Source organism: Nothobranchius furzeri, chromosome 7 (assembly GCF_043380555.1).
Source record: "Nothobranchius furzeri strain GRZ-AD chromosome 7, NfurGRZ-RIMD1, whole genome shotgun sequence".
NCBI classification, from domain to species: Eukaryota; Metazoa; Chordata; class Actinopteri; order Cyprinodontiformes; family Nothobranchiidae; genus Nothobranchius; species Nothobranchius furzeri.
This window is the reverse complement of record NC_091747.1, coordinates 71,369,030-71,396,529: the sequence shown is the minus strand read 5'-3', so window position 1 is coordinate 71,396,529 and position 27,500 is coordinate 71,369,030. Positions and strand designations below refer to the sequence as shown.

Here is a 27,500-nt window from a genome sequence, read left to right as displayed (position 1 = left end):
TTAAACCTTCCGATTACGGGGCGAGCACTTAACTCCTGTGCCACCGTCGCCCCACATCACCGTATCAGATAGTTCCCTTTCTGCTACAAGTCTGGTGAAGGTGGATAATTACTTAATTTCTGCAACCATTATGAAGGCAAACCAGCTCACCGTTGTCTTCCTCCTGAGCTCCTGATGTGTTCCTGTTGGAATAATCCAGTTACACCAGTAACTACATGGTTTCCAGCTACAACACGTTCAACACGATTCATAAGAAGAGTTGAGAGTTCCTAGGATGAGTGCAGGGTCATTAAGAGTCAAACGATTTTTGATCCATATGGAAACCAGACTGCATCCAGTGAGACAGTAACCAGAGTTTGTGTATAAAATAAATACTCAACCTTCAAAAGCTCACCCGTACTGTAGCACTTGAACACATTGCTGCTTGGACAGGTTAAAACTTGGGTTAATAATTTAGCTTTTGTCAAAATGTGGTGAAAATCAAAGTTGTTGCTTTGATGTTGAAAGATGAAGACATCACCACACCAAGTCAAACCGCTTGACGAGGAGTGTGTTGTCCTCGATCTGCTGACTGTTTAAAGTAGCATAAAGTGGAATGAGACAAAACTCATTAAAGAGCAAGTCACCCCTTACAAGAAGCGTACTCCACTCCCACTTCATGTTTGAAAAATGCAATAAATGCTGTTGCCTAGCAGACCGAGAGGGTGGAGCCACTAACAAATACACACACTCACAACATTGTGACATCATAATGTACCAGTTTACATCATAGCATACCCCTTAGCCAATAGCGATGGCAGATTTAAATTCAAATGCAGTGAAGAGTTTTTACCTGACAACGGTACAACACTGACCGTTTCAGGCAGAAAATTTAAATTTTAACTAAAATGCACTAAAGTGCAAAACTATTGACTACACGTGTCTGCAGCACAATTAGACACTCATTTATATCAGAAAAAAATAGTTGATGTGGTGGTGACTTGCTCTTTAAATGTTGTTGAAAAGGTTCTTTTTAGACTCAACCAAATCCTCCATCGGGACAGGACGACCACAGGAAGGAAAACACCATTTGAACAGGAAGAAACCTTCTGTAGAACCAGAACCAGGCTCGAGAGAAGGTCTGGTATCTGTGGCCTGAGGGGGTTGGGCCTCTTGGTTCACCTGAAACAAAAGAGGTCAATAAACAGCTTGATGATGTGGAAATGGCTCAACTGCCAACAGAGCAACACAGCTGCATTGTTTTGGTATTAGTGTTAGGAAGCAACACCATAGATCTTAAAGATGTAGATAAGACAGAGCCCACACCTTTGACCAACTCTGTGGGTTTCAGGATCCTTGTTTACAACCTGAACACCAAAAGAAGAGATGAGATTGATCGTAAAAGCTGTAAAGCAATCTTCTGATAGAGCAGAGTCGTCTGGACCATAGAAAACAACCCATAATCGGTCATAAAGCTGAACGTTCTGCTAAGACTGAGTCAGTTATTTCAATTACTGAAGACAAAAGTAGAGCAAAGAATAAAACTTAAAGTATGAGGCCAAATGAAATGTATTTTAAGGACTAGAGGGGGCTGCAGCTCTGCCATGTTTGACTCGGATGGTTTAAATCTGGTCTCTCCTCACACACCTGGTTAAAGCTGGAGCTCCTAGACCATCATTAAACCAGCCAAAAACACCCTCACTGTGTGGATTTATGGAGCATTCAGAGGTAATCCTACCAGGCATAGAGACCAGGACAGCCCAGAGTCAAAATACCAATATTAAAACTAATGCTATGCCTCCTGGTTGACTGACGCAGTAATAACCGTGGTTTCTAATGTTTAAATGAGTGGATAAAAGTGCATAAATAACAGAGCAGTCTTAAGATGAATGTGCTAAAATCTACCTGTGTGCACAAAAATATCAACCATTGATTAAGAAAGTATTTTAAATAGATTTAAAAAGAAAAACAGTCAACGAAGAATAGCCCACCTGACACAGAGTATTATGGGATGCTTGTTAAGTAATTATCAGGTATATACGAGCCACATTTCAAGTGCTAAATCTAAATCTGTCGTTGCCTGAAGAAAATTAAACATAAATATTTAAGTATTAATCAGAAAAGTACAAACTCACTTTTTTGCGCTTAAATTAGACTTTCAAAGTAAGAGCGTCTCTATCTCTAATGTCCCAGAGACATCTAGATGACGAGTTTTATTTGTTTATTTGTTTATCTTGGATCCTTTATTCTACACCCAATAGAATCATTAGGTTGCTGGTTTATTTTGAAAGTTTTAACCGGAAGCTCCTTGTTTTTCTCAAACCTGAGTTCTTCAACGTGGTGAAAAAAAAAACCCAAACAAGTTCTGCGACTCCCACCCGCTCTCACCGGACACCAGAGGATCCTGTCCGGACGCAGGTAAGGACTCACCTGGATCCTCTGACTCAGCCGATGTTTTGCTTATTTATGATAAAAAAAACAATAATTAGATAAATAAAAACTCATAACAAAAGTTTGAGTTAGAGCGCGGATTTAACTTGATTAAACGAGGCCTTTCAGGATGACTGTAAACAACAAAGAAAGATGTTTATTCTCTAAACTTGTGCTGCTGGTGAAAACGTTTGTCCTGTTGTTGAAACCTTTAAACTCTGCCCCTCTTCTTTTCCCAAAGGGGAGAGATTCCTTGTTTGACCAGTTCTTCCACATTTCACCTCATTTCATTCATCCAGTCAGTCAGGAAATGACCAGCAGTGTCTCCAAAGCTTTCAAACCTGCTCTGAAACTCTGAGACTGAAATTCCATCTCTTCTGTCCAGAGCAGCAGCAGCAGGATGATCCCGGTGGGAGAGCTGAAGACCCTGGGGACAGAGCTGAACGCCCAGTTCCGGGTGCTGAAGCCCTGGTGGGATGTGTTCTCTGAGTACCTGTGCATTGCTATGCTCATGATTGGAGTTTTTGGCTGCACGCTGCAGGTGAGGCTTCTGCAGACAGCGCTCTTCACTAGACACACACTCAGGTTTCTCTTTAGTCGTTTTCCACCCTTGGTGGTTATACGAAGGCCAGATTAGACAAAATAATCTTCATTTTACATCTTTGTTTAACGATCAGCAAACACATGCTGCCTGGATTTGATATTTATCCTATAAAATAAATGACCTGCTCATGAAACACATGTTTTAATTATTCTGTGATAAGGAAGGGGAGGTTTCCTAAGTGTTTTGGAGCTGATACATTTGAATAACCTCCACCATTAAGCCTCCCTGTTATTTGCATCTGTTTAGCCAATGATTAAAGCAGCACCAAAAACAAGATGTGTCAGACAAGGAGTAACCAGCATGTCTGCATCACTGCTACCTGTTGGTGGAGCATATCTGAGTCCCTGCATCTCAATGAAGGATTAAATGCATCTAAGAAGGGGACAAGACTACACTTAAAAAAGTACAGACCTGGTGCTTTTCCATAAAACATTCCAACCCAGCTAGCATGCTATCACTTTCACGTGGCTAAATAGGTTATTGTTGCTAGTTTAGTGTAATTTGACAATCTTTACTGAAGGGTGGAGCACAGAACCAGCAAAACCATGCTTTCCTCTCTTGCTTGGAGTAAAGTTTCATAGGAAAACTATTGTTATCTTGTTTAAATAAAACACAATTATGCAAAAAATCTGATGTAAAGGAGTAACACTGGCTGCCTGGTAAAGTCTGCTTCACACACATTTGTTAGATTTTTCTGAAACTAGCTATAATAATAATGAAAAGAAGAAATAACTATTTTTTATTAGTGCCTCTCAAGATAAGTCGCAAGGACAAAGAACAACAACAACAAAAACAATTAAAGAAAAAATTAAAAAAATTGCAAAAAATAAATGGGGAAACAGGAAAAAAATTAGATAAAAAATGTGAAGGAAAACAAAAATAAACAAGAAAAGGCAATCTTGAGAACATAAGAAAGACAGAATTTGTAGAAACGGCAGCATGAAAAGAAGGTAGTGATGAAGAATGTAGGAGCCAAATATGTTGTTTCCTTTTCTTTGGTCTCGATGTCTTAATTGATATGTGGGCGTGTCATTGTTACTGGTCGGAATAAAGGTAGTGATGTCATTGTTGGTGTCAGGCACTATTCCGGAAGGGCAAACAGGTTTTTGACCGCTGTGGCGTGAAGACGTTTGAATGGGAAAGTTAGCAATTACTCCTATCATTCACCTGGAATGCAATCAACATTAAACAAGCATTATCATAACAATTCCACGCTTAAGGCTGTTTTTTACGTAATTTAATCAGTCAACATCGGATCAACACAGAGCGTCAACCAGGTCCCGGTCTAGCAGCCTCAGGAGTTCGAGTACTGGACTTGACTTCTACATTTAGTCAAAAACAGTTTTGCCAACACACTTACTGAATGGTTTGGAGGTATCTGGCCTACACAGTGATGACTTCTACAGTCTTCCTGAAGTCCTCACACAAGTGAAAATGCCTGTCACTGTTGATAACATGATGACAAAGGAAGAACTGACAAAATGGCCATATTTATCAAAGGTCAATTTTGCAACCATAACAGCGGATGTGGACTTGCTGATTGGAACCAATGCGTCTAAACTGCTGGAACCCTGGGAAGTTATTAATAGTTGTGGAAATGGTCCGTATGCTATTAAGACAGTATTAGGATGGGTGGTTAGTGGTACACTGAATGGTAACAGTGATATCTTAAAAGATGATCCTCTCACAGCCGCAGTGAACAGAATTTCTGTGTGCAAATTGGAAGAAATGTTGGCAAACCAATATAAGCATGAGTTCAACGAGAAAGTCGTGGAGGGAAGTGAAATGTCCCAAGAAGATCTCCAGTTTATGGAAAGCATGGATCGTTCAGCAGTGTTGCAAGGGAAGCAATATTGTTTAAAGTTGCCCTTTAAAGACAAAGAAGTACTTTTACCAAACAATCTTGCAGTAGTCAAACAAAGGATGCAAGTTTTGAAGAAAAAACTCTTGAAAACCAAACAGCTGCACCAACAGTACATAGAGTACATGGATACAATCTGCAAAAAACAATATGCAGAGCAAGTACCTCACCAAGATCTGCACTGTGAAAAAGGAAAGGTTTGGTACATTCCGCATCACTGTGTTTTCCATCCGAAAAAGAAATCACTGCGTGTGGTGTTTGATTGTGGAGCTACATTTCAAGGTATATCCTTGAACAGTAAGCTGTTGCCTGGGCCAAATCTCACAAGCTCTCTACTTGGAGTTTTACTTCGATTTAGAAAGGAGCCAGTTGCCTACATGGGTGACATTCAAGCCATGTTTTATCAAGTGAAGGTTGCAGAAGAAGACAGAGATTTTCTTCGCTTTCTCTGGTGGCCAGAAGGAGACCTCACTCAGGAGCTCTTGCAATATCGTATGACTGTGCATCTGTTTGGTGCTACATCATCTCCAAGTTGTGCAAGTTATGCACTAAGAAAAACAGCAGATGACAATCAGTCTGAGTTTCCTGAGGAGGTTACTCTGTCTATAAGACAGAACTTTTATGTGGACGACTGTCTCAAAAGTTCTCCCACCGAAGAAGAGGCAATTCAAATGATAAAGGATTTAAGCCGCTTATGTGAAAAGGGTGGTTTTGTGTTGGACAAATGGAGCTGCAATAGCAGAACGGTGCTACAATCCATTGCAGAAGATTTCAGAGCCAAGAGCTTAATGGATCTGGACCTGGAGCAAACAGAACTTCCAGTTGAAAGGACCCTTGGCCTTCAGTGGTGCATGGAAACTGACACATTTAAGTTCAAGATGGAGATAAAACAGCAATCCTTTACCAGGCGTGGTATGCTGTCAACTATCTGTTCGGTGTATGATCCACTGGGTTTTTTGGCACCGATTGTTCTGCTCTCCAAAATAATGCAGCAAGAACTCTGTAGGAGATGTTGTGGATGGGATGATGATCTACCCAAAGACATCTCACACCAATGGAAAAAATGGTTGGAGGATCTGGAACAACTGACTGCATTTAATGTAAATAGATGCATCAAGCCAGTGAAGTTTGGGAAAATCAAACTTGCACAGTTACACCACTTTGCTGATGCAAGTGAACGAGGATACGGAACTGTAACCTACATTCGGATGTTGAATCCAGAGGACGACATTCAGGTTACCTTTCTGCTTAGCAAAGCCAGAGTAACACCATTAAAAGCTGTTACTATTCCAAGGTTGGAACTGACAGCAGCTGTTTTAGCTGCCAGAATGGACACTTTGCTGAAGATGGAGCTCAATTTCCAACTGGAAGCTTCAGTTTTTTGGACCGATAGTACTTCGGTACTAAAATATCTGAACAATGAGGACAAACGCTTTCACACATTCGTGGCCAACAGAATTTCAACCATCAGAGAAGTGTCAGAACCTTCACAATGGAGACATGTCAGCTCTAAAGACAATCCAGCTGATGGTGCGTCAAGAGGAATGAAAGTCTCAGATTTCTTGGACAAGAACAACTGGTTGAAAGGACCTCCGTTTCTTTGGAGACACCCAGAAGAGTGGCCCGAACCAGTTTTGGACACATCACTGGATTGTAATGATCAAGAAGTGAAGAAGGAGGCAACAGTGAACACCATTAATATAGGTCATGACAATAGTCCTACAGACCAGCTCATCTTGTACTTCTCTGACTGGAAGAAGCTCAAAATAACAGTTGCTTGGTTTTTGAGATTGAAAGTCATGTTGCTGGCCCGAAGTCGTTCAAAAAAGCAGCCACAGGATCAGTCAAAGCAGACCATCAGTCAAATGGTTACAAAAAGAGGTGCTTTGACATTGGATGATTTGATGGAATCAGAACTTGCAATAATTCGTTATTGTCAGCACCAAAGATTCAGCAAGGAGATTCTTTCTTTGTCCTCAGGAACAAGGATAGTGAGTCGACAAAGTTCAATTTATAAACTGGACCCAGTTTTGGAGCATGGGTTTCTGAGAGTGGGTGGAAGATTGAGCAGAGGATCAATGCCCGAAGAAGTTAAACATCCATATATCCTCTCCAAAGACCAGCACATCTCTACTCTCATCATCCGACATGTACATCAGAATCTAGGTCACAGTGGACGGACTCATACACTGTCAAAGGTGAGAAGAAGATTTTGGATTACAAATGGAAATTCAGCAGTAAGAAAGATCATTGGTGCATGTAGTTTTTGCAGCCGTTATACTGGAAGAACAATGGAACAAAAAATGGCTGATTTGCCAAAAATTAGGATTCTTCCTGATTTGCCACCATTCACCAACACAGGAGTGGATTACTTTGGACCTTTTGAAGTAAAAAGAGGAAGATCTACATGCAAGAGGTATGGTGTTCTCTTCACCTGTATGTCCAGCAGAGCCGTTCATCTGGAAGTTGCTGCATCATTAGACACTGACGCATGTATAAATGCTATAAGGCGTTTTATCAGCAGAAGAGGACAGGTGACACATTTGACATCTGATAATGGCACCAACTTTGTTGGTGCACGAAGAGAACTGAAGGAAGCCTTGGCAGCATTGGATCAGGACAAGATTCAAGGAGCCTTGTCACAGGTTGAGGTACACTGGAGTTTTAACCCACCAACAGGCTCACATCATGGTGGTGTGTGGGAACGCATGATCCGTTCAGTGAGAAAGGTTCTCAACTCAGTACTACATCAACAACGGTTGGATGATGATGGACTTCATACAACATTTTGTGAAGTAGAAGCCATTTTGAATGATCGACCAATCACAAAACTCTCAGACGATCCCAACGATCTTGAACCTCTAACACCTAATCATCTTCTTCTTTTAAAGCGTAAACCCGCTTTTCCACCAGGCATGTTTGAACCTAAAGATCAATACATGAGAAGACGTTGGAAGCAAGTACAGTATCTTGCTGACATTTTTTGGAAAAGATGGATCCATGAATACTTACCTTTACTCCAAGAGAGACAAAAATTGAATGCAAGAAGAAAGAGTTTGGTCCCTGGAGATGTGGTTGTGATTATGGATCCTTCCGCTCCACGTGGCTCTTGGCCACTTGGGAGAGTTCTGAAAACCTTTCCAGATAAGAATGGATTGGTACGTTCAGTCAGGTTGCAAACAAAAACCAATGTTTTGGATAGGCCAGTGACAAAACTTTGCCTTGTTAATGGGGTATAAATTGACCTGATCATTATGGTTGCTCCTACTCTATTTAGTTTAAATTGTTATTGACAATAACAATTAGGGGCCGGTGTGTAGGAGCCAAATATGTTGTTTCCTTTTCTTTGGTCTCGATGTCTTAATTGATATGTGGGCGTGTCATTGTTACTGGTCGGAATAAAGGTAGTGATGTCATTGTTGGTGTCAGGCACTATTCCGGAAGGGCAAACAGGTTTTTGACCGCTGTGGCGTGAAGACGTTTGAATGGGAAAGTTAGCAATTACTCCTATCATTCACCTGGAATGCAATCAACATTAAACAAGCATTATCATAACAATTCCACGCTTAAGGCTGTTTTTTACGTAATTTAATCAGTCAACATCGGATCAACACAGAGCGTCAACCAGGTCCCGGTCTAGCAGCCTCAGGAGTTCGAGTACTGGACTTGACTTCTACAAAGAATGTTGGTTATCTTTGTAACCCCAGATTCTATGAGTATGGCGGAGCCCTTTAAGCCTCGCCTATTGGGAGTTAGTCCCTGCAGGGGTGGACTTTTAAAGCGCCCGAGCGCCAATGGCGCTAAATTTTCTCGTCGGGCGGTAAATAGTTGACGACTTACCGCCCGGGTGGCGCCCAAGCTTTATTTGTCATTTACACACCGGCTTTCGCCTACATCACGGCCCCGCCCTGTAGGAAGCTGCCGTTTTCGTTTCGCGCGCGTGAACCTGCGCGCCTCTAGCCACCTACTGCACTTGTACGATTCGTGCACGTACTGCACATTCTAGTTATAGTCACGTGAACTATAAGTTCACTATTAAAGACGAAGTGGAACCACGCTAGAAACACACAAGCACGCAGGAAGATGGCGCCACCACAGGGATTGGATTTCTTGATGAAATCTCTGGCAAAACGCTTTAAAACTGGTGAGGAGAAGCGAGACAGTTCGAAACGGTATGAAGCAGAGAAGCGTGTGCGTAGGTGGAATGATTCTTGGCGGTTTAAAGAAGACGGGAGGCGCAGAGAATGGCCGTGTTCGAGTTGAGCAGCGCCTCGCCTGGAAAACAGACGAGAGCAGACGGAAGCAGCAGGGGGAGTGGCTGAAAGCCGGCGTTTCGCCGGGGACACACCGGCCGCGGAAGCGGCCGAAGCGAATCGCTCACGAAGTCCGGCCGCTGCTCGCCGCTCCTCAGTTCAGATCAGACGCGCCCCATTCGAGGCGCGCCTCGGCTCCGCTGTGGATTTTCTTTTAACTACCTGGTGTCCTCAATTTCCTCAGCTCTTTTCCTCTACGTGTGTGTGTGTGTGTGTGTGTGTGTGTGTGTGTGTGTGTGTGTGTGTGTGTGTGTGTGTGTGTGTGTGTGGCAGAGAGGGAGAGGAGAGAGGGAGAGGGAGAGGAGAGAGAGGGAGAGACTAACTATGGTGTGAACCAGTTGTTTCTGCCAGTTGAATCTCTTGGACTTCCCTACATGTGTAGCTCGGGGGTGACGGTGGCTGAAGATATCGCGTTAGCGTTCACACGTGTTCAATTTTCAATTTTAATTCTGGTGTCTGTTAGCAGCTGAAACACATCCTCACGTGCTTGTGGATCATATATTGTATATGGAGACATGACTGTAATAATAAGTAAAGGTTATCAGCTGTAGCTTCAGTGTGCTCATAGGAAACGTGACAAAAGAACACAAAACACATTTCTCTTTATGGCCTATATTGTTGTCATCATCAACATAACATGATTTACAGAATACATGTGAACAACTAACATTTCATGTTCTACCACCGGATGTTTGGATCAAAATATGAACCAATCAGATCTTAGATCAGGTGAGAGCCAGGCGTTTCCCATCATCCTCTAGGTTTTGCAGCCAAGGGAGAGCAACTGCAGCGCCTTGCTCCAAAATCTGCGGCCGCCTTGATCTCACGAGGTTATCGTTGCCTACGTATGCATGACGTCAGAGCAAGTCGGCGTCAATTCGGACACAAATCTAACCGGCATGCACTGCTCGCCGATCACCGCTGGTCTAACCTGCGCAGAACTGGCTCATCTCGAACACAGCCAATGGCTCGAATACAGCAAAGCGGAGTTGGTGATGTACTGCGTTGTATGCCAGAAGTATGCGACGACAAAATCGTGTTTTGTTGAGGGAACAAACAAATTCAAACTTGAATACGTTATTATGTTTGTGAATGTGCACAAAATAAAGGTTTATTACATTTAAAACGGTTCAGTTTTTATTTTGACTCGTTTTGGCAGCTGACCAGTGGGGCCGGTAGATTCTTGGCGGGGCCGGTAAATATTCAGAGTTACCGGCCCGGCTGGCCGGTTGGTTTTGAAGTTAATGTCCACCCCTGCCCTGACAACAACCAATGACTGAAGAGCTTTAATGTACGCCCGCCCAACAGGTGGGCCCTGGTCCTATAAATATGAGGACCAAGGATCGTCTCCAAAAGTTCAAAAAACCCCAGAACCAGTGGGCCAGATGCTTAAAGGGCTCCGCCATACTCATAGAATCTGGAGTTACAAAGGTAACCAACGTTCTATTTCATATGGCTCCGCCCTTTAAGCCTTGCCTATTGGGTTAAAGGCGGAGCATGATGTAGTAAACGCCCACTGGTTAACAACAAGTAACAAAAAAAGCCCCCAGCACCCTAACACAGCTGCGGCGGGCGTAAGATAAGATGAGCAGCTGTGAGGGAAGACTGCGTGGGGGAGGGTGGGGTCATCCCGAGGTCACCTGGCAACGAGCCAGAGAACAATGGGAAGAAGAATCAACACCATAACAATAGGTGGAGAACAGCAGGGTTAATTGAGGAAGGCTCAATAACATCTCGCTGACCCCCGCAGCGCAACGGGTGAAAACATAAGCTGCTAATAGCAACATGTGATAACAACAGGGGATAAGGGGAACACATTAACATCGGACTTATGTTAAGCATAATTCTGCGCACACGAAGATGCATAAGAGACCTGGATGATGAAGCTCAATGGTTAAAGGAATCACTGAAGCGGTGTGAAGCGCTCCGTCGCGCGTCTAGACGGTACCGTAGGAGGCGAGCTGCCATGGTTCGCTGCATGCTACCGCAGCGGGCTATCTAGGTGCGCACAGCGTCCCCCAGTCCCCTCCTCCTCCCCCTCCTCCCTGTCCTGAACTCGACCTCACCAGTCTGAAGCAGCCACCTTGTCCGTAACAAGTCCAGACCTGATACTAGGGGCGTCGTCCAGTTAAATTACGGAAAACGTTATCCGGATAATTGTATTCAGACACAAGGTCTTACGGACAGAGTGCTGAACATTTCCGTTTTTCATGGCCTGTGAAGGGGGCTTGAGTGACATGGGCCCCCCTGGACATGATGTCCACACCTACATTCAGGAATCCCGAAATGTACACAGCTCTAATTGACATGAGGTTGGCGTGAGCCCAGCACAATAACTCCCTGGCCATGCTCAGGACTGAGGCTGATCGAGTCCCGCACTGGCGATTTATGTAGGCTGCGGCGACTTGGTTGTCCGTGTGGATCAGGACATGCTGGTCCTGGAGGAGGGGGGCGAAATGTAGGGTCACATTCAGCACCGTGTGGGGGGGCCACCGATCACCCACAGAATGGGATAAGCACGTGCCCCCCCACCCCGAAAGGGATGCATCCGTGAACACAGACACGTGTGACTTCACTTGCCCGAGAGGAACCTCCTGCTGCAGGGTCTCAGGGTTTGACCAATGCTGTAGGTCTCCCTTCACCGAAGTGGGGACGAGTATCAAGCGCCTTTTGTGGCATATGGGGTCCACCTTGAGGCGATTGAACCAGCGTTGAATGCGCCTCATGTGTAATAAACCTAGCGGCACCACAATGTGGGACGCAGCCATCATGCCCAGAAGTCTCATTACCGACAGCGCCGTGACTGTGCCCTGTGGACGCACACGGTGGGTTAGGGCAATCAAGTCCATTGTTCTCTCCAGGGAGAGATGGGCTGTCATAGAGCCGGAGTCCAGAGCCACGCCCAGGAATACGATGGACTGGGATGGGATCACGGAGCTCTTCTCCCAGTTTATGGAGAAGCCCAGAGTGATCAGATGCAGTGCCAGCTTCCTCGTTTGCGACTCCGCTTCCGTCTGGGAACGGGCCAGGAGGAGCAGGTCGTCTAAAGAGAACAGGATCCTCAAGCCCGCCGTGTGTAACAGCTGCAGCACTGTCGCCAGGCACCTGGAGAAGGTGCGTGGGGCTAGGGAGTATCCGAACGGGAGTCTGTTGTACTGATCCTGAGTCCCGCTGACTGAGAAGCGCAGGAATTTCTGGTGTTTCGGAACAATCAGAACGTGGAGGTATGCGTCCCTCAGGTCTATGGACGTAAACCAATCGCCTGGGTGCACATACTCCAACACCTGTTTGATCGTAGGCATGTGGAAATGCCAAATCCACTTGGTCATGTGGCACACACGGCTCCAGTTGTGGGCGCGCTCTGACAGTGGGCCTGCAACGCGTCCAGAATCCAGGTCCGGGCCACTACCGCCGTCGCTTGACCCACACGAATATCGGAAGCAACCCGTGGGGGCCTGCTGGGAAAGGGCCGTTCACGGAGTTGTGTCTCAGTCGACGTCGGTTCCCTCGCAAATGGACAAGGTCGTTTGTGTGGTGCCGGCGAGCGCGGAGAGCGCTGCCCGCGCATCAGGCACATGAGGAGGAACCCCAGTGCGCGAGCATGGGAACAGCTCCGAAGCACGCACAGATGGGCGGTGATCATATGTGACAGCCCGTTTTGGTGGTTGTAATGAATGCTGCAAATCTTCATTGTGCAGATTTGCAGCAGTCACAGCGGGGAGAAGGCGCCATTCGGAGGCAGAGCGCACGTTCGCTGAGCTCTCTGAGCCGCCGCTCAACGACAAAATCCTTGGCCACCGCTCTCGCGCCGAGAAGGCGGTGCGGAGGGGATTGGTAGCGCCTCTACCCTATCCCGTGACAGGTGTGTGAGGGGAGAGGTTGTGCTTGGTGTGGGAAACATATGAGAGAATAGCAGACAGTACGTTTGAACCGTCTGTACAAGGTTGTGACAGGATGTTGCTCTTTAAGTGATTTAAATGTTTTATTTCAAAACACAAATCGTCACAATCAAAAACACACATTTCCCCCAAGGAATCATTTCCTTGGATTCTTCTTACGGACATCCTGAGACTACCAAGTCCAGGTCGGGGCAAGCGGTCTGGTTGGTCTGGAGCGCTGCGCCGGTGGCTGGCGAACCGGAGGTTCCGGGTCCACCAGCGGCGGCTGACCCTGCGTTGGTCTGGAGCTGGATCGGGAAGCTTGGCGTCTCTTTGCACCCTGGTGGTCTTCCCAGGTTCTGGTTGAGGCACGTCGCTGGTGGCCGGGCCGGGGTCGGACCAGGCTTCGGACTGTGGGGGAGAGGTCAGCCGACCTCTGAGCCTTCTCGACAGCGTCTCTGAAATTGGACCCAAACAGCACGTCCGAGCTAATTGGGCCCTCCAGCATCTCCTTGTGGAGCTGCTCCGGGATGGATGGAAGAGCTCCGAGCCACAGGAGCCGGTGGATGAGGGTCTGCCAGGTGGAGATGCGAGCTGCACAGACCAGGTTGGCAGCACACAAGTTCAAAATGGCATCAGCCGACTTGCAAATGAGGTTCTTGGGTCCCTCAGGCAGGTCACACATCTCCGCCGCCTTGGAGATGCCGTAGACGAGTAGCGCCACGTTGTTCGAGGGCGCGCCGATCTGCGCAGTGCACTGGTGGGAACTGTCAGCAAACCATGCCAGCTGCTGGTCGTTCCTGGAAGCGGGAACTGCTCGCCTGTCCATCATTTTAACCTAGAGTCCGAGCAGGGAAGCCAAGTCAGCCTCCAAGGGCGGAACCGCCGGGAAGCCATGCTCGGTGAGGTTCTCCACATTAGTGATGGATGTGTAGGAGGACACAGGAGCCCTGAGCCAGGTGGGCTCGGTTCTGGAGCTGTTCCAGTAGTCCATGGCTGCCGGGAACTGCGGGAACACTGGGTCAGGGCAGCGAGTCGGTTTCGCACCAGACCTGCCTGCCAAGTCGTCCGACTTAGCAGGGGCGGGAGCAGGAACTGTTAGTCCTTTGAAGCTCGCTGCTGCCGAGATGAAGGCGGGCAGCTCCTGGAGCAACGCTCAGATGGGAGGGAGTGGTGTGTGGGTGTCCTCGAGGTGTGGGCTCGGGTCCCGTTCGGGAGCCTGAATGTCTGCAGCCTCCGAGGACCAGTGTGAGGATCCCTCGCAGCTAAGCTGCAATGTGTCAGAGCAGCTAGCTATCGCGGGTCCAGCTGGTTCCAGACCGGCGTCAAAAAAGTCCATGGCCTCCTCCAGTGGGACGGTGTTGGGCGCTGCGAATCCGCCCTCGGAGCCCTCGGAGTTGGCGGTCAAAATAATCCACGCCGGAGTTTCTCGGCCGCCGGCAGGAGCTGGCAGAAGTGGCAGGCCGCCTGGGGTGTAAGGGCAAGGCTGGTGTGTCTAGGCCCGAGGCAGATGTCACTTCTGGCATGGAGGTCGCCGGGCATAATGCATGCCGCGTTGCAGGACTGGCACAGTCGGATTGCTTCGCTCATCATGGTTGTAGAGAGATGGTTGAAGATAGCTCAATTGCAGTCAGGTCTTGTTGAAGAACTAAAAGGAGAAGATCCTTGGTCCTCATACCTATTTATAGGACCAGGGCCCACCTGTTAGGCGGGCATACATTAAAGCTCTTCAGTCATTGGTCGTTGTCGGGGACTAACTCCCAATAGGCGAGGCTTAAAGGGTGGAGCCATACGAAATAGAACCAACAGAAGGTCACACCAAAGCCAGCCTGAACAGATTAGTATTTTAGCTGATTTTTAAAGGAAACCACTGAGTCCACCACTAAAGCCCTTTTCAGATAGACATTCTGGAATATGTGTGGGCAATTCAATCTGGTTTTTAACCGGAACTGTGTTTTCAGACACACCTTTTGTACCGGAACTTGTCCTTTCGGCTGCCTTCACGCAGCAGGGAAAAGTTACAGATGTCGGGGGGGGGGGGATCGGACTTATTCTGCACACACGAAGATGCATAAGAGACCTGGATGATGAAGCTCAATGGTTAAAGGAATCACTGAAGCGGTGTGAAGCGCTCCGTCGTGCGTCTAGACGGTACCGTAGGAGGCGAGCTGCCATGGTTCGCCGCATGCTACAGCAGCGGGCCTACTAGGTGCGCACAGCGTCCCCCGCTCCCCTCCTCCTCCCCCTCCTCCCTGCCCGGAACTCGACCTCACCCGTCTGAAACAGCCACCTTGTCCATAACAAGTCCGGACCTGTTACTAGGGGCGTCGTCCGGTTAAATTACGGAAAACGTTATCCGGGTGTTTGTATTCAGACACAAAGGTCTTACGGACAGAGTCCTGAACATTTCCGTTTTTCATGGCCTGTCTGAAGGGGGCTTAAGAGAGTTCTAGAGTCTGGGGGCCACAGCAGCAAATGATCTGACCTTTGGTCTTTAGCCTCGTGCGCTGCACAACCAGAAGGCTTTGATCACATCAAAGGGGAGGACCTCAGGGACCTGCTGGGGGTGTAGGGACAGAGAAAATTACAAATATATAATGGTGCTTGTCCATGTAAAGTCATTTAAACCAAAACCAGGATCGTAAAATGAACACTGTGGTTAACTGACAGCCAGTGAAGCTGGAAGACAGCCGGGCTGATGTGGTGTGTTTGGAAGACTTGGTCAGAAGCAGAGCACAGGCATTCTGAACCACCTGTAGACGGTTCAGGGAGGTTTTCTCTCAGGAAGCTGCCTTGAAATTGTAGTCCATACCTTTGTCATATATGGGCTGGGCTACTGAAATGGCTTACTGTTTGGGGTCTCCCAGGCTGTTGTTGATCTCCAGCTGGCGCAGAACGCTGCTGCATGGTTTCTGACGGGGACTAAAGCCTGCCGCACACGAAAGCAATCTGCTGAGCAAACTGCCTCACGAGATGCTGAGGTGAATATCTGACCAGTTAGATATTTTCCGCCTCACGAGGGGTAAAAACTCGCCGTGTGCGCACTACTAAGCTGCTGGCTGAGCCGAAAAATTCTAGTGGCCAATCAAAGCGCGTTCTCCGCTCACATGACCCCAAGATGCATTCAGACGCAGCCCCCTGCCGTGTCTGCATGTAAGAAAAATAAACAAAATGGTACCTTGCAGATAAGAGGTCTGAGCGCATCATACCAATCTTGGTTTCCCTCCAGTACAAACAAGAGTGGTTTTAGAGTTTTGCAATCTGGATTAGGAAAACTAAGAATTAGATGTTCAAAAGAACTGTAACTTTTCATTGGTAAGGGATTGATTAATAGATCTGAATGAAAAATGGTTGCTACTCCTTCCTGTACAATATGATGATTTAAATAATTAGAAGGAGTCGACTCGTTTAAACTAACATAGTCCTCTTGCTGCAGCCAGGATTCTGTGAGACAGAGGAAAGAAATCTGATTATCACAAATCAAGTCATTAACTAACAAAGTCTTTAAAAAATAGATCTAATGTTCAATACCTCACATTTAATTTTTCTAGTTTTCTGCTCAGTCTAATATGTTCTTATATTTATGAGATTTCCATGATTTGCTCTATTTAGCTTGATTTTTAATCTGTGTGATTTTGGCCGTTGGCAGGACACTGTCTCAATGGGGTAGTGGGTGGGTAAAGGTTGGTTTATGCTTGACGCGTCCGCGAGGTCCGCACGGCTCCGCGCGGAAAAGTTGCGTCATTTTGTGTCATTTTGACAACCACGCCCCTCCACCGCGTCTCCGCACGGCCCAAGATTTCCGCAACGCGCACCTCGGAAAATTTCTAACCACGCGGACGGACGGACGGACGCGGAAAAACATGGCGGACCGGCAATAACTAGTATGGCAGAGGTTCGTAAATACAGACATTTGTATGATTCAGCTCTCAAAGATCACCGTGATCAACATGTAGTTAATAATTCTTGGAGAGAAATAGCTCGCACTGAAATGCCATGTTGTAAACAGTAATTTCTACTTCTACTATGGTGTAGTGTTGGATGCATGCCGTAGAGCTCCATGCTGCCCCCTACAGTTTGGGAGAATATTGGCTCACCGTAGAGACGAGCCGCATGAACCATAAACGCTGCGAGTTGTGAAGCGCGTTCCATCCGCGAGCCGCATTACCGCGCGGAAAGTGAATGCGTCAAGCATAAACCAAGCTTAACAGTACTGAAGCTGCAGAGGGGTGTGTCAAACTACAATAACAACAATTTACTGGTGTACCGTTCTCTCATTCCTGTCTCATTTCCATTACATCCCTCCGTTTTCCGCAGCTAACTCAGGAGAAGATTGTGTGTCTACCCAGCCACTTCACCAGCCCAACACCAGGAGCCATTGACTGCAGCCAGATCCTTGACTACAAGGAGAACGAAACGTTGCAGAGCACCATGGTCACGCCTGCAAGCCCCATCATACGGGAGGTGTTTGGGCGCAAGAACAACCTGGACATCCACCAGTATGTGTTCATCAACCACTATTGCTACGAGAGGGCAGTGCACTGGTACGCCAAGTACTTCCCATACCTTGTTGTGATCCACACCTTGATATTCATGGTAGCAAGCAGCTTCTGGTTTAAATTCCCTGGAACATCTTCTAAAATTGACCTGTTTGTTAAGATTCTGCGGAAGTGCTTTGACTCGCCCTGGACCACGAGGGCTCTGAACGAAGTTTCAGAGGAGAGAGGAGAGGAAAAGCTGGTGACTTTAAGGAAAAATAACTTTTCAAAGAGTTTTACTGAGCGGACATCAGACGAGGAGGAGAACGTAGGCCTCCTTCGCTCCGCTTCTGTAAAGTCTAACTCGGAGAAGAAAACCCCAGAGCCAGAGTCTAGCCTCTCTTTGCTGGACAAGAAGGAAGGGGAGCAAGCCAAAGCTCTTTTTGAGAAAGTGAAGAAGTTTCGGACTCACGTGGAAGAGGCAGACATCTTGTATCTAATGTATGTGCTGCAAGCATCTCTCAAAGTCATAGAGTTCCTCATTATCATTGTTTACACTGCAGTGTTGGTTCCAAACATCGAAATAGTCGTGCGCTGCAATGTTCCTCCTGAACTCACTGGGTTTGACATTTATTGCTGTAACCACAACAAAGCCCACTTGTTCTCCAAGCTGGCCTACTGCTACATCTGCTTTGTGGGGGTGTATGGACTTTTGTGCATCTACACCCTCCACTGGGTGTTCCACCAACCTAGGAAGGAATACTCCTTTGAGCATGTACGACTGGAGACAGGCATCAACGACATACCGGATGTAAAAAATGATTTTGCATTCCTCCTGCACCTTGTGGATCAGTATGACGCTCTTTATTCTAAAAGATTTGCTGCATTTCTGTCTGAAGTCAGCGAGAGCCGCCTTCATCAGCTAAATCTAAACTATGAGTGGACCAACGAGAAGCTGCGCACCCACTTAACCAAGAATGCCAGCAATCGGCTGGAGCTCCATCTTCTAATGCTGCCGGGTCTTCCCGACACCGTCTTTGAAATTCCTGAAGTGGAATCTCTCAAACTGGAGCAAGTTGGCAATGTCACCATCCCATCTGGTGTGGTCAAGTTGGACTCTCTACAGGAGTTGTCACTGATCTACACTCCAGCAAAGCTTCAGCTGTCTGCCCTAAACCATCTGAAAGAACACCTAAAGGTTCTACGTCTGGCCTTTGAGAGTCCAGAGGAGATCCCCGTGTGGATGTATGCCCTTCACTGTCTGGAGGAGTTATATCTCACTGGTCCTTTAACCAGTGATGTAGCTAAAGGCGCCACTCTGGAATCCCTGCGAGACCTCAGAGCTTTGAGTGTCCTCAGTCTTCGATCTGGCCTCAGAAAGATCCCACCCAACGTTGCAGATCTTGCATCACAGCTGCAGCGCCTGTGCATTCACAATGAAGGAGTCAAGCTCCAAGTGTTCAGCAGCCTGAAGAAGTTAATCAACCTAGTTTCTTTAGAGTTACTGGGGTGTGATCTGGAACGCATCCCAAGTGCAGTCTTCAGCCTGAACAACCTGCAGGAGTTGGACCTGAAGGACAACAAGCTCACCACTGTGGAAGAGATTCTGAGCTTGCAGCACTGCCGGCGTTTAGTGATTCTCCGGCTCTGGCACAATAAGATCACCTACATCCCTGAACACATCAGTAAGCTGCATACGCTGGAGACGCTGGACCTCAGCTGGAACAAGCTTCGAAAGCTTCCCTCGCGGCTCTTCTACTGCACCAAACTCAGGCACCTTGACGTCTCCCACAACCAGCTCACCTCTCTTCCTGCTGAGGTGAACATCCTGCAGAGCCTCGAGTTCTTCTCTGCTGCTTTCAACTCCTTAGAGGTTCTCCCAGAGGAGCTGTTCTCCTGCAAAAGACTAAGGACCCTGGTTCTTAGTAACAACTGCCTGTCCTGTCTCAGCTCCAGGGTGTCCAACCTGGCCCAGTTGGTGAGGCTGGATATTAAAGGGAACCGCCTGGAAGGTCTTCCTGTGGAGATAGGAGACTGTCCTCTGCTGAGACACAGTGGGTTGCTAGCAGAGGACAGCCTGTTTGATCAGCTGCCGTCAGATGTGCGAAATAAAATGACTCAGAGCTGAAGCTGGTGGATCAAAGATGGCCACAGACTTGTCTTTTTCTTTTTCTGGTCAGTTGTGTTTGGATTTGGGTGGAAAGTGAAGAAGGTGATTGGATGAAACCAACAACAAAACTTGTCACCTCAAACACGGTGTCGACAAATCCATATCATGACTTTATAAACGACTTTCAGCTCCTCCTAGTTGTCATTTTTGTGGATCTGTTTGATTGTTGTAGATAATGTTGAGCCAGGTGTACTTTTCCATTTAGGGCCAAAAAAGTCCAGAAAGGTACACAACACACAAATAAAACAACAAATCAGCCTACCTAACCCCGGGTTTCCACAGGGGCCGCCAGCAGCACGTTACTGCAGCAGCACGTCTTGCTCGCGTAATCTGCTGCTTGGCCCTTCCCACGAGACGCGAAGCAGCAGGGGAGCAGCTGTCACCGACCGAGCACGAAGTCACACGAGTGACTTCGTCAGTAAACACAACAACAAGCAGGAGAAAACTACAACATGGTTTGTGTTTTATGTTCTGTCCGTTTTGTAATCGCCAATATGGACCTGAAAAACAAAGGAGACCGCTAGCTAGGTGATAACTTCTCACGGGGACGCACAGTTAGTAACTTTTTTTAAAAGTAAAGCAACCAGAAGGCAGTACGTTCTTTATTCTGAAAATCTCGGGAGCTTCTCTCCATTTCCGCGTCCGATTTCCTGTCTTTCCTTCCCCAAACATGTCGAACTTGACCCGTTTCAGAGGCGTCGCGCGTAGAAAATAGAACCGGCGCGTAAAGGCCACGACATGCTGCTCCTGAGACGCGGCCGACTCGCGCTGCTGACGGCTCCGGTGGAAAAGGTTCTGTTGACCACAGCAGTTCCTATCAGCACCTATGACGTGCTGCTGCAGTAACGTGCTGCTGACGGCTCCTGTGGAAAGCCGGGGTTATGTGCTGTGCATGTCACCGTGCTGCAGCTCACACAGGAGTGTGTTGGGTCCTGTGGCTTTAGCTTTAGAACAAATGCAAGCAGAGAAAAACCTTCACCAGACAAAATGTGTCCCGTAAACACAGAAAAGAATGAAATCATGCAAAGATTGTGCGTAACTCAGCAGCACCTCTGTTTTACTTTTTGCTCATCAATCAGAATCATGTTAGCTTCAGCCAATCTTAAGGATTTGTTCCTATCTGCCCACTTTTCTTGGGTCCCGGCAGTCACATCTTTGGATCTGCTTTTCCTCCTGCAGCTTTGATCAAATATGATGAACTTCAAAACGTGCAGCTCAGCCAGGAATGACTTATTGTAGTGGTACATTGTATAATGTGGACAAAATTAGCAAAAACTTCAAAGCAATTCCTCTTACACGACAACGGGAATGCGGTACAACAAGCCAGAAAAGCGTCACAGCTCAGGCAGACGTCACAGTAAAGGCACCATTTGGTGTTTAAACAGGACAGCATGAATGTTGACTCTGAAACAAGTGGAATAAAAGAGGTGCTCCTTCGCTGGTTTTCCCTGCGGAGCTCCGGCCTCTCAGCCTGATGCAGTCGTGTTGTGGCCTGCTGGGTTCTGTCAGCTTAGACATACCTGCGTCTGAGCCCAGGTGCCTCCTGCTCCACCTCCAGTTAAGTTTACGGTTCTAATCAATCTGAAGGGAACTGAAACTTTTTTAAAAGAAGAAGCCAACAAAAGACCTTGTCAATAATTACCCAGTTTACTTTATTGCCGAGTCAAGGTGGCAGTGAACTGTGTCACCAGTATTAACCAAACCCGATTGGAACAGGATTCTCGTGGTGGTTGTAGCATGACAGGAGTATGCGTTAGGGTAAAGGTGTGACGGGCCGGGACCGTGAAGCTTTCAGTTACGTGTCGTTCTGCGGGTTAGGTTTCACTTCCTCCGAGTCGCTGCAGCTGTGGGTAAAAGCTAAGGCACAACGAAGCCTTTACTGTTGGCTCATCAGTCTCCAGATCTCAGATCAGATCTTTAGGCGTGAACAGTGATGAAGAATTACCTTCATACCTTTAGCTCTTTGAACAACCTCAGTTTGGAGAACTAGAGATGTGTTGTGAGCAGACAGCTGAGTCACAGTAGGACCAGTTTCTAACAGGATTCTTTAATCCCATAAATCTTGTTGCAGATCATGTAACTGCTGTATTGATGCCATTTTAAACCTTGATCTCACATTACATGATGCTTGTATAGCAAAAATATGAAATGTTGCTGTAAATGACTACTAGCACTTTTGAACCAATCCAATTATGTATGCTCACCTTTCCTGTCAGCCGTCTAAATGATCTTTGGTAAACATATTTTGCTTTTGCTGTAAATAAACTGGGATACGAAGGTTTGGGCGGCTTTGTGAATCTGCAGGATTTGCCTGTATAAATTGTTGGTTATGATAAAAAAAAAAACTTCAGTTGAAAATATAAAGGAGATACCCACAGTGATATTTGTGAAGTGAAACAAAGTTTATTTACAGAAAATGTGCAATAATTGTTTAAACAACATTAGGCAGGTGCATAAATTTGGGCACCACAAAAAGAAATGACCTCAATATGTAGTCTATCCTACTTTAGCAGAAATAACAGCCTCTAAACTCTTCCTATAGCTTCCAATGAGAGTCTGGATTCTGGCTGAAGGTGTTCTGGACCATTCTTCAATAACACAACATCTCTAGTTCATTCAGGTCTGATGCTTCTGAGCATGGACAGCTCTCTAACTCACACCACAGATGTTCAACAATATTCAGGTCTGAGGACTGAGATGGCCGTTCCAGAACGTTCTACTTGTTCCTCTGAATGAACGCCTTAGTAGATGCTGAGCAGTGTTTAGGGTCGTTGTCTTGTTGAAAGACCCAGCCCCGGTGCAGCTTCAGCTTTGTCACTAATTCCTGACATTGGTCTCCAGAATCTGCTGATATTGAGTGGAATCCATGCATCCCTCAACTTTAACAAGAGTCCCAGTCCCTGCACTGGCCACACAGCCCACAGCATGATGGAACCACCACCATGTTTTACTGTAGGTAGCAGGTGTTTTCTTGGAATGCTGGCTTCTTCTTCCTCCATGCATAACGCCCCTTGTTATGCCCAAATAACTCCGTTTTAGTTTCATCAGTCCACAGCCCCATATTCCAGAATGAAGCTGCCTTGTCCAAATGTGCTTTAGCAAACCTCAAGCAGCTCTGTTTGTGCTGTGGGTGGAGAAAAGGCTTCCTCTGTATCAGGGGCGGATTAAGGACTGAAGAAGATCTGGGGCTTAACACACGCACGCACACACACAAGCGCGTGCGCGCGCAAACACATGACACGCACTAGTCAACATCATCGACATATATACTCTATATATTTGTCTTGTACCACATAATTTTTAATCTGAAGCTACATATTAAGCATATTCAAGGCAGAGTATTGTTCCTGTTAGTGTTTAGTGTGAGATGATAGTAAATATTCCCTTTCTTTCTCCATCAACTTTACCTGATAAGCTAACTTTAGGCAAACCAGCAGCACAACAAATATTTTCAAATAAGACTCACAAACCTGAGTCAGCACCAGTCTCATCAAAGCTGGGGTTCTGTCGCCGTACTTTTGGTCTAAAAAACGTCCTCATGTCCATCTTCACGCATGCGTTTCAGGCAGAGTGTAGAAGAAGCCGGCTGCTGAAGGGCTTCTTCTTCAGTGGTGGAGGCTCAGGCAGGCTGTATACAAACTACTGCTAGCTGCGCCCTCTCTGTTGGACTTTGGTACTGCATGTTACTTCCACGTTTGAAATCCGGGGCTTTTCATTAAAGATTTGGGGCTTCAGCCCAAGTAGCCGGGCCTAACGCCACCCCTGCTCTGCATCACTCTCACATACAGCATCTCCTTGTGTAAAGTGCACCGAATAGTTGAACGATGCACACAGACTCCATCTGCAGCAAGATGATGTTGTAGGTCTTTGATGCTGGTCTGTGGGTTGACTCTGACTGCTCTCATCACTCTCCTCTTCTGTTTAACTGAGATTTTCCTTTGTCCTTCACTTCTTGTTTTTGTTAAATAAAGACAGCTCGGGTGGTCAAAAGCAGCATGCCAAAACGTCAAAGCCGTTTGTGACCTACTTTTTATGTAAATTAGAAAGTGGAAAAAGGCGAGAGAAAAACTCCTTTTATGAGCAAGCTTCCCTTGTAGTCACAAGGTAACCACTCCTGCTGCAGCTACATGTTCCTGGATTCACTTGTGTATGGAGGTCAAGGGTCACTGAGCTTACTAAACCACATTAGAGTTCTAATAATCAGGTCTAAAGGTTTTGGAATCAATAAAATGACAGCAGTGCCCAAATTTATGCTCCTGCCCAATTTTGTTTAAACAATTATTTCTGTAAATCTAATAAACTTTGTTTCACTTATCGAACATCACTGTGTGTGTGTCTCCTATTGGATATATTTGAGGTTTTTCATCATAACAAGCAATGATTTATACAGGAAAACCATGAAGATTAACAAGGCTGCCCAAACATTCACACCCCACTGTATAAAGTGATAAAAATGATATTTTACCACTTCTAACGTGCTAAACCCCACAAATATTAGCTTGCAGAAATCATCACTAAATAAGAACTTTAGAGGATAAGACACGTGGATTCTCTTCAGGTATTTTAGAGAGCAGGTTCACTGGGAAACCATTTTTACTTAGTATTTTTTGAAAATGATTGGTCACTTTGAGTTTAACATGCAGGCTGAACATGAAAAGTCTTCTACGCCTATTCCCTGCATTAGCTTCTAATCAGTGTTGTTTTTGGCATTCATCTTAGGCCTAATCCACACGTAGCCGGGTATTTTTAAAAACGAATATCTGCCCCTCCAAAAACTTGCATCCACACCACCTCGTTTAAAAAAAACTGTCCACTCGTACCCGGATAAATACGTTGTTAAGGACATGCCAGACCTGTAGGTGGCAGTACTTCCCCCGTTCTTAACCTCGTCCTTCCTCTGTGGTCTTCCGCAAGGAGCAGTAATTCCGCTTGCAAAAACAAACAAGCAAAAAGTGCTTGGACGATTGATAAAGCGAGCGCAGCTCTGAGGGCATCCATGCTGTCGGCTAGTGTAAACACAGGTCGCACACGTGATGTCAGCATTTTTCTGTCGCGGAAAGTGACGTTGCGGACCTTAAAACTCCGGTTTTGTCTGTCCACACGCAGACACCCAAAACGGAGAAAACGCAGATCTTCACTTTGGCCGGAGTTTTTTAAAAACTCCGTTTTCGTGTGGATGGCAGACCAAAACGTAGAAAAATATCTACGTTTTGGCTACATGTGGACATGGCCTGAGTCCCCACCATCTTACCCCCCAGAGAACCAATACAAGGTGTTTATTCCTGTCAGAAACCACTGCAAATCTATTAAAAAATATGACTAGTTCATAGATTTAAAGGTAAAATCTGTGACTGTTTATATTTGATCATAAATTCTCCCTGGCTGGTTGTTGCTGTCTCACAAACTAACCATAAAATCCCACTAAATACCTTTGATCCAAGTGTGAGTTTCCTAAATAAAGCAACCTCTCATCCGTCTTTTCAGACAGAAACACTTGAGTGGAGTCCCGTGTTTACACACCTGAGTGTGTGACTGTAGACACAACGGGCTGACTCTGGGTCAGCAGACTTGTTTTATCTTCCAGCGTGCAGGACAAACCAACCAGCATACTCAGAGCACACCTGGGCCACTCAGCTCTACCTAGTGGCTGAATGTGGGGAAAATAAACTCAGTATTTAGTAAAACGAGATGTTTTCACTCAGATTTTCAATATTCTGACTTATTCTATTAAATCAATTCAGAATCTCTGCTCAGAAGTTGTGTAGCTAAGTGATTAAATGCACACGAATTACGGGGAAAAGGTTGTTTCTGCACAATGCAGCCTCATCTGGGGAGATCAGCTCTTAGCTCAGACTGGGCTGGAGTTGCCCAGCAGCTCCGGCAGAACAGAGACCTCATTCATGTCCAGTTATCTGTGTGACCTTTAAATGGCCTTCCTTGTTTTCTGCATTCCTGTGTGGAGATTTTAGTCGTGTCCTTCATCAATCACCTTGGGGGAATTTTTTACACACACACACACACACACACACACACACACACACACACACACACACACACACACACACACACGCACGCACGCATGTACGCACACACACACACACACACACACACAAACTCTAGTCTAGCATTCATTGTGAGGACCGTCATTGACTTCCATTCATTTTTAGGGACTGGATTGTGACTTACCATAACCCCACCTCTAACCATAACCAGTCTACTCCTAACCCTAACCTCAACTAAAATTTATTTCACATCATACCTCTAAAATTAACCAGTAGAGCTTTGTCATGTGAGGACTAGCAAAATGTCCTCACTTTACTACGAATGTCCTCAGTTTGCAGGTAAAAATAAAAACTTTTGGTCCTCACTTTGATGTATAGACCGGTACACACACACACACACACACACACACACACACACACACACACACACACACACACACACACACACACACACACACACACACACACACACACACACACACACACACACACACACACACACACACACACACACACAGAGAGAGAGAGATCCCTGTCAATGTTTCATTTATTGTTAAATTGCAGCCATTTGCTAAAATCAATTCAGTTAATATTTCCTTATTAATGTACACACAACAACCAATAGACAGAAAAACATGATAAAAAATAATGCAGATTTATAAAAAAAGGAAAACTGAAATGTCACATGGTCCGGTTTTCAGACGCTTTTGAGTGAATACAGATTCTTGTTGGTAAAGATGCAACAAGTTTCTTACACCTGGATTTGGGGGTCCTCTGCCATTCCTCTGTGGGGGATGTGTGTTTTGGTTTAATAAGATCTAAGTTGAGTTTATTTATGAAAACTTTGTAGGATCTAGTCGCAGTAACAAGTGAAGAACCTGGGTGTCATCTTTGACTCTGAGCTGACTTTTATCCATCTTATTAAAAATATCACCAAAATAGTTTTTTACCATCTAAAGAATATCGCCAGAGTCCGCCTCATTCTCTCTCGGGCCAGTACGGAGATGCTGATGCACGCTTTTACCACCAGTAGGATAGACTACTGCGATGCCCTGCTTTCTGGTCTTCCTAAAAAGAGCATCTCAGGTCTACAACTATTACAAAACTCAGCAGCACGCGTCCTGACGAAGACCAGGAGGCGGGAGCACATTACTCCAGTTTTAGAACCCATCAAGACCTCAAGATCAAGTCCCATCTTTTAGCTTGGCTTTTAACTGAATACTCTCACTTTTTTAATTAATTAATTAGTTTATTTATTTCTTTTATTGATTTAATGTAGCCTATTCTTTCTTTATACTTGCTTTTTAAACAGTTTTTTTTACCTTGATTTATGATCAACATTATTTTAATATCTATGTAACTTTTTATATTACAATTCTCATTTTAGCTCTTTGGATTTTATATTTTAACCTTAATTTAACCTTTTTCCAGTGCTTCCTCTGTGGGAGCCCTCTGCCCCGGCGGCGGTGGTCGGCTGTGGCCCCCTGGGTGCTTTCCATGTGTGCCTGGGTGGTGGTGGGGGGTCTCTGCCCTCCCTGGGCACCTGGTGTCAGTGCCTCAGCTGCTGCTGTGGATCTGCTGCTGTCGGGGCGGATGGCTCCCCTGATGGCGTTTCCTTATCCTTGTCTTAGCTGGTCTGGCTCATCTGATCTCAGCCAATCGTGTTTTTTTTTTTTTACCATGGGGAAGGGGGCATGTATGTGTGTGTGTGTGTTCTGACCTTGTGTGTGTGTGTGTGTGTGTGTGTGTGTGTGTGTGTGTGTGTGTTCTGACCATGTGTGTGTG

General features: G+C 46.1%; 1 protein-coding gene across 2 annotated transcripts; it reads left to right on the top strand.

Annotated features, from left to right (window-relative positions):
- The first annotated feature begins 2,324 nt into the window (after nucleotides 1–2,324).
- On the top strand, nucleotides 2,325–19,846 carry si:zfos-323e3.4 (volume-regulated anion channel subunit LRRC8C). 2 transcript variants are annotated; one of them, XM_070553688.1, is made up of 3 exons: nucleotides 2,325–2,397; nucleotides 2,795–2,950; nucleotides 17,383–19,846. In XM_070553688.1, exons 2-3 carry the CDS (start codon nucleotides 2,810–2,812, stop codon nucleotides 19,669–19,671), a joined length of 2,430 nt encoding a protein of 809 aa, XP_070409789.1. In that variant the 5' UTR covers nucleotides 2,325–2,397; nucleotides 2,795–2,809; the 3' UTR covers nucleotides 19,672–19,846. The 2 variants fall into 2 exon arrangements, with proteins under 2 accessions (XP_070409789.1, XP_070409790.1); XM_070553689.1 differs by having other exon boundaries at nucleotides 2,333–2,397; nucleotides 2,800–2,950.
- The last annotated feature ends 7,654 nt before the right edge of the window (nucleotides 19,847–27,500 follow it).